The sequence below is a fragment of the Alligator sinensis genome, unplaced genomic scaffold (assembly GCF_000455745.1).
Source record: "Alligator sinensis unplaced genomic scaffold, ASM45574v1 scaffold467_2, whole genome shotgun sequence".
NCBI lineage: Eukaryota > Metazoa > Chordata > Crocodylia > Alligatoridae > Alligator > Alligator sinensis.
The window spans coordinates 847,382-855,027 of record NW_005842129.1 but is presented as its reverse complement, the minus strand read 5'-3'; the positions used below and the strand labels follow the sequence as shown (position 1 = coordinate 855,027).

At 50.5% G+C, this 7,646-nt stretch overlaps 1 protein-coding gene across 1 annotated transcript in view; it reads right to left on the bottom strand.

Annotated features, from left to right (window-relative positions):
• Positions 1-1,169: 1,169 nt before the first annotated feature.
• CAMKV (CaM kinase like vesicle associated) overlaps positions 1,170-7,646 on the bottom strand; it is a 36,668-nt gene continuing 30,191 nt past the window's right edge. The window contains exons 6-10 of the mRNA XM_006024992.3: positions 6,454-6,529; positions 5,927-6,063; positions 5,374-5,452; positions 4,931-5,018; positions 1,170-2,121 (exon numbers count right to left, since the gene is read on the bottom strand). Coding sequence (XP_006025054.1) covers positions 1,855-2,121; positions 4,931-5,018; positions 5,374-5,452; positions 5,927-6,063; positions 6,454-6,529 — 647 coding nt within the window. The 3' untranslated portion in view covers positions 1,170-1,854. The remainder of the gene's footprint in view (positions 2,122-4,930; positions 5,019-5,373; positions 5,453-5,926; positions 6,064-6,453; positions 6,530-7,646) is intronic.

The window sequence follows — 7,646 nt, the reverse complement described above, 5'->3', positions numbered from 1 at the left end:
CAAATGTTTTGGCTGCCTGCTTTTGGGGTTGGTAACAGCCCACAGCTAGACAGCAAATTTCTTGAGGGGGCAGCTCCCAGTGTATTGGCAATCACACAAACATTCTTAGCAAGCCCCTTCCTCCTTCGGTAGCTGCCCCACTGCGGGCTGCAGTGCACAGACACAGCCCTTCTAGGTGCTGAACCAGGAGTAGTCCATGCTACCTCCATGTTCCTGGCAGGATGGGCCATTGTCCTCTGTTACAAGTCTGGGGCAAGAGTGAGATCAGAGGGGTCACTGAACTGAGGTTACTGTAAACAAGGGCAGGGTATGGCTTCGTATCTGCATGGGCTTTAAGTTCCAGCAAAGCCCAGAATCAGTGTGGCAGAATGTAAGACTGGTACATTTCTCCCCTAAGTAGACTCAGCATTTTTCTGGAACCTGCTCTGAGAAGTCTGCACAGGGCACACCCCAAAGACCACCAGGCATGGTGGTGTGGTGCAGTCTACTCTTCTCCGAGCCTAAGTCTCTGGCCACATGATGTGAAGCAGAAACTTAGCACTCAGGCAAGGTGCCACCCATACAACAGGGGCAAGTTCCCACTTCTAGGGCCATAAATGCTGCTCATTCCATGCCAGCACTGTGGTTGGATCCCCAAAGCGCTAAGCAAACTCAAGGGGATCTTGCTGGTCTGAGGGGCATAGGGGGCACCCTGCTGATAGCAGCTGTGAGGGGAGCAGTGTAAACAAAGTGTCCCTCTCCTAAATTACCTGAATCTGAAACCTTGCACCCCTCTCCTTCCTTTAACCCAAGCCCATCAGCCAGCTCAGTTCAGCTGACATTCTTCTCCAGCCTGATACTTAAAGTTATTTAAGGAGGCTTCAGATCCCTTTTTTTCTCAAGTCCCAAGTGCATGCACCAATGCATGCACACTGGTTTACAAATGGATAGAGGTATATATGTGAAAATGTGCACACAAACTTACATGCACACGCACACACAAACCAGTCTCCTACACACACACACACACACACACACACACACACACACACAAATAGTCACTAATATAGACCTAACCATTCAGCTATGCACTGATTCACATGGTCAGGCACACATAGGAATATACACACATATCCCACATACTAGGACGTATACATGACCATGGATGTGCAGCATGGAAATGAAGCTGTACACAGGCATACAGATGCACACATGCACTGAATGTGACACACAACTGGAGTTGTTGAACTCAAGTGGTAGGCAAAGATGTGTGTCCATCTGTGTATGGACACATTAACACATCTCTGTGTTGTGCACAGCTGCAACATGCACATATGCTAATATGCATATCCTTGGGAGCCCCAGCCCTTCCATTGTCTCTCAAATACACTGGACAGAGGTGGGCTATTCTTTTTTATACCAATGCCCCAGTTTCTCCCAACCTGACCAATTACTGGGGGATGTGATGCTTGATGGGTGAGTGACAGACTGAGAGAGCGCCCTGGGAGCAGCCTCCAGCAAGGAAGGGAAACTAACAAAGCCACCAAAAGAGAGAGAGTAAAGAAACTCAAGAGGGAGAGAGAGAAAGAGAGAGATCTCCATGCAACAGGCTCTGCCTCTGTGTCTGTCTGTCTGTCTGTCCTTCTGGGCCTAATAGGTTGCTTCAGATTCAGAAATATAGAAAATAGAAGCTCTTTCCTGAGGCCCAGCTGGGGCAGATGGAGCCAGACAGATGGGCACACAGAAGGGAAGGTGGGGTGGGTGAGCCACCACTCCGAAGAGATGGGATGGGCAGCCAGGAGGGGTTCAGGTACCATGCCAGTGACTATATACACAGAGATAAAGTGCAGCCCTGCTCCCACCCACCCCTCCCACTCAGCCAGTCTCCTCATTCCAGGCCTCAGGGGTGGCATTAGGGGCAGTGGCTTCTTCTCCATTACATGTGGCTGGGGCCTCCGCCACCTGGGCCACATCGTTGGGTGTAGTGGTGGCAGCAGCGTCGGCTTTTGGCTGTGGGGCAGCAGTGGGGGCCGTCGAGGTGACGCTGTCTGTTGGGATGGCAGCTGGCTGGGTCGGTTGTGCAGATTCTGTCTGCTCAGGTGCCCGGAGTCGTTTCATGAGTGTGGTCACTCGCACGGCTTTCTGTGGGGAGGCATAGAGGGAGGAATCCCATGGGTCTCAAAGTGCTATAGTATGGGATGAATACCCTTTCACTACAACTGCCAAGGAATGGTTCATTCTCTTGTGCTAAGCTATCACTTCCCCACGTCCATGTTCCTCTGCCCTATGCTCCTGACTGTCTTGGTAGGGACTCCTCTGGCTTTCCCAACCCTTTAGGTATCAGGGCAAAACCTGTGCTAAGTGAGGAGACTTTAGCTCTTGACTAGTATCTTAAAAGAAATGGACGTTGCAGTTAAGGGTGTTACATTGCCTCTCTCACTATGGTACCACCCATCACTCATAGCTGGGCTTTTTCTGCATAAAATCATTAGCAGTAGCAATGGCCCTAGTGGAGTCTTTGGCACTAGGATTCAAACTTGGAGGAGTGATTGTGGGGTAAGCTATCCCTCCAGGAGGGGTTGGTTTCAATTTCCGCTGTCCCAAATATGGCACAGCCCTGGGAGTCCATGTCTTGCTGAGAAGAGAGGGCTGAGGTACAGCAAAAGGTTGTGGGAAGAAGTTTTGAAAAAGCAGGGTGGTCAGCCCTGGTACCAAGGATTTTCAGGACTAGGCATCCATAGAGGAACCTGGGGGTGGGTCCCCTCATGCTGCCCACCTCTGATTACAGGAAGATGGGGCCTGTGGATTTTCCTTAAAAGGGCATACATTTGTACATAGGCACTGCAGCAACCTGAAAATGCTGAAAACTGCTGAATGCAGGTCAGAGACAACTGTAAAGATGGCCGCTATGCCAATCTGGGACTGTCTTTTATGTTCTTATCTGAAGCATCATTGCCAGAAATCTTGGGAGCAGAAAAATGTGCTCATCACTGATGGGGTCTGTCATCATATGCTGTCAAAATTAAAAAGAGGTGTACACACAGTGGAAGCTATGGACAGTCCTCAAAGAGGACTATACATTAGTGACCAGCATTCGTAGGGACATTACCAGGAAAGCCAAGGTGGTGACTGAGTTTAGGTTAGCCACGGGAGTCAAAGACAATAAGAAGTCCTTCTTTAGGTATGTAGGCAGTAGAAGGAAAACAAATGGAAGTGTGGGACCCCTGCTTAACACCTCGGGGCAGCTGGTAACCGACATTCAGGAAAACACTGAACTCCTGGAATGTCTACTTTGCTTCAGCATTTCACCAAACCAAGAGGAAAGACAAGCGAGATAAGGCTCATAGGGGGCATACTGGGAATGGCATCCTCCTCACTGTGGATGCTGAGTGGGTGCAATACCAGCTAGAAAAGCTAGACATTTATAAGTCAGCAGGACCTGATGGACTTCATCCAAGAGTGCTGAAGGAGCTGGCTGAGGTCATTGTGGAACCCCTGGAAAAGCTCTTTCAGAATTTGTGGTGCACAGGGGAAATGCCTGAGGATTGGAAGAGGGCCAAAATTGTGCCCATCTTCAAGAAGGGGAAGAGGGAGGATCCGGGCAACTATAGACCAATCAGCCTAAACTCTATCCCAGGGAGAATCCTGGAAAAGCTCATTAAAAAATCTATGTGCGATACGCTCGTGGAAGGTAAGATTCTGAACGACAGCCAGCATGGCTTTGTCATGGGTAGGTCTTGTCTTACCAATCTCATCTCCTTCTACGACCAGGTCTCTCATCACCTGGACATGGGTGACGAGGTAGATGTTACATACCTAGATTTTCAAAAGGCTTTTGATCTACTATCCCTTGACACTAAGAAAATTGGAGGATTGTGCTTAACTCCGAGACAGGTGGGTGGGAAACTGGCTGCAGGGTAGGACTCAGAGAGTTCTCATGAACGGATCTATGTTGTTCTGGTGTAAAGTGGCTAGTGGTGTCCCTCAGGGGTCCGTGCTTGGACCGGTGCTTTTCAACATTTGCACAGGGGAGTGAAAATCTTGCTGGCCAAGTTCGTGGATGACACAAAGTTATCGGGTGGTGTGGTCATGTCAGAAGATAGGTTGCAGATACAGGCGGACCTGGACAGTCTTGAGAGTTGGGCAGACCAGAACCACATGAAGTTTAACACTTCCAAGTGTAAGGTGCTCCATCTAGGGGCAAACAACCCTCGAGGAAAGGCTGAGGGCCCTGGGCCTCTTTAGCCAAAAGAAGAGAAGGTTGAGAGGGGACTTGATAGCAACTTACCACTATATCAGAGAAATGCATCAGGAGCTCAGTGAACAACTGTTCACTAGGGCACCCCTGGGGAAGACCAGGACCAATGGAAACAAACTCCTGGAAGGCCACTTCAGGCTTAATACTAGGGAAAACTCCTTCACAGTCAGGATGTCCAGACTGTGGAATAAACTCCCTCCAGAGGTGATGCAGTCACCTACCCTGGAGGTTTTCAAGAGGAGACTGCACAGTCACCTCGCTGGGGTCACTTGACCTCAGTTGTCTTCCTGCCTAGAGCAGGGGTCTGGGCCTGATGATCTGCGAGGTCCCTTCCAGCCCCTAACAATCTATGAATCTATGAATCATACTGCCATGTGGTAGGGGGGTCAGTGGGGAGCTCAGGCATCGAGCAGATTTAGTGACAGGTCCAAGCTTTCATGAAGAGTGCATGGGTCAGCAAGAGAATGGACCTAGATCCCTAGAGTCTCAGGTCAGCTCCCTATAAGCAGATCACCATTTTCACTGATGGAGACTGATGTGCAGAGTGGCTCAAAGGAGAAAACCTCTTCTCTGCATTGTTGTCAGGGCTCGTTCTGTGAGGCTTAGCCTATACCATCTCCCCAGAGATGGAAGGGGCTCTACATCCCACAGGTCCCCTGATGTAGAGGCCCATGTTGGCTAAGGGCTACATACCTTCCATTTGGCTCTGGCAAAGTTCTTCTCGATCTGAGCACACACACCATCCTTTATGTTCTTATCTGAAGCAGCATTACCAGAAATCCTGAGAGCAGAAACACATGCCAATGACTGGCTTCTCAGGGTCACTCTCCCAGCCACTTGTGCCCATGCTCTGCCTATTTTGCTAAGCTGGTGCCCCTTAAAGGATGAATTCAGCAAAGACCTCTGACCATACCCCATTCATGCACTCCAGCCTCATTGCAGGACTCTGCCAACCCACCCATTTTGTGTCTTCTCTCCCATGCCAGGAGGTGGAATTGCTACTGGCCATCAGAGGTGGACTCTCACATTCATTACAAGTTCCAAGATATTATCACATCCCTTCCATCCCTACAACTTCCTTCCTGTCAAAAGAGTCCCCTTTTTTCAGGTCTGGGACTTCCATCAACTATCCTTACCACTCATGGGAGATGGCTTCTTCAGCTGTAATCCTCTGGTCTTGGTCCACTTCCATTAGACGGGTCACCAGCTCTTTGGCTGCAGAAACAAGAAGCAGAAGGAAGGAGCTTAGTGCTCTGTCAGCCACAGGGCTAGGCACAGCCAGGAAGTATGGAATGGTGGCTGGTGGGGGTACTCAGACTCCTCAGCACCCATCTCCAAAGGAGCTAGAGATGGAGAAACGAAGGATCCAAAGGCAAGAGAGAAATCATTTCCTTCCTGCTCAGGGATAAGCTTCCTGGAGATCCAGGGTCCCTCATATGCCTTACAGCAGAGCTGGCTGGGTAGGGGGAGAGTGGGGAGCAGAGGGTGCAGGGAATAGATATATGGTGGCAATATTATTATCTTTCCCAGCCATGCAAGTCTGGCACACACATATGTCCCTTCCATCCCTTTTTTCTCAAGGCTGATTTTGCTGAGTGGGATTCTGGGTGATTGTCCCCTTCTGGCTATGGAGGAAGGAGTCCTGACTATACAGAGGTACTACTCTGCTGGGTGGTGGACAAGCCTTACCTGCCTGTGAGATGTCATCCCAGTAGGGTGGGTCAAACTCGTAGTCACCGGCCAGGATTTTGCGAAAGAGGTTCTTGTCATGGTTTTCATAGTCATCCTCATCCACCTCCTCATAGAAGGGTGGATTCCCTGATAGGCTGCAGGTGGGAGAGAGAGTCAGAATGGTGAGTCCAGAGCAGCTTGCCTCAGCTTGGATTTCTCCACGGCTTGGATTAACAAGGTAGTGACCTCTGGGCTCCAGCCTGTCTCCCTTCACCAGGGCCCAGGATTCTCCTGGATCACTCCCTGAGCTAGTTGCCAGGAAGCAGACTCTGGCTGTTCCCATTTTATTCCAGGCCCTAGCTCTTGTCTTTTTCCTGCCTTGTATCAGCTCCCCAGCCATTCTCTGGTCACCCACCCCTTTCAACTGCACCCGCAGCTCCCTGGCCTGGGTGGCACCCAAGGATGACCATCCTTATCTCCCACTGCTCACAGTCACTTTCAGAACTCAGAGATCCCAAAATCACAGTTCATGTCTCTGTCCTTACAGAATGTACATGATGACGCCAATAGCCCAACAGTCCACAGGCCGTCCATACCGTTGGCGTCCCACCACCTCTGGAGCTGAAACAACACAACAGGAGAGTGACAGCCATGCCATAGAAGGATCAGGATCCCTACCTCTGCCTCCTGAGGATCTCCACAAGCCTTTGTATTCCTAAAGTGCTGGTGGATGGTACTCTCCCATTACACACCTCTGCTTCTAGCTTAGACACCTCACATTTCTGTTACCAGTGGCACAAGGACTAACCCAGATGGCTTTCCAGAGCTGTTTCTCACTGTGCTGTCCCTCTTCCTGATACTTTGGGCCTCACACAGTATCCCCCAAGAGAGGAAACTCCCAGTCCCTCACACAGGACAGCCACCCCTTTCCTTAGCTGCCCATCATTAGCCTAGGCCAGGGCTTTTCAAACTTTTTTGGATCAGTGTACCCCCAACAGCTGGACGCAGAGCAGTGTACCCCTGGTGGCTGGATGTGGGGAGTGGGAGGGTGGTGCGCGACCGAATGCGAAATGGCGGCAGCTGCCGTATGCGAGCTTCCCCCACTCCCCATGCCTGGCTGGGTGGGTGGCGCCTGCGTAGTGGCACTCCGTCTCGACACGCCTGCACGTACCCTCTAGGGCCTTCTCAAATACACCCAGGGGTATGCGTACCCCCGGTTGACAACCCCTGGCCTAAGCTATGGTACCCAGTGGCTACGTTTCCTGTGAAGACCCCTCTCCCCTAGCTGAGACGTAACATAGGCTGCTTGGAAGGAAATGTAAGATTCATGGCAAAGAGGGTCTTGTTCACATGGAGAGATAGTGATCACCCTCCTGGAGGAAAAGCAAAAGGGATAGAACAGCTGGGGATGGGAAAGCCAAATATAATGAAGTGTAAAGAGATGCTCTATCACAGAAATCACAGGTGGATTTAGCTTCCATACCCAGGGCAGAAGTTCCAGTCTTAGGGGGAAGAAACAAAGGGCTAAAAGGAAATCTTAGTCTTCATGCTTCAGAGCCCAAACCAGCCTTTAACCATGGGAGCTAGGAAGGAACATGTTGGACCTGACAGTAAGACAGTAATTCCCCACTGACTCTAGAGCACTGAGGGAAGGACCAGGCCTGGACTTCAGTGTCTCTGGAGCTCTGGGTACAGCTCCTAGGAGAGGAAAGATTAGATCTGGGTTCCTGTCTCCATG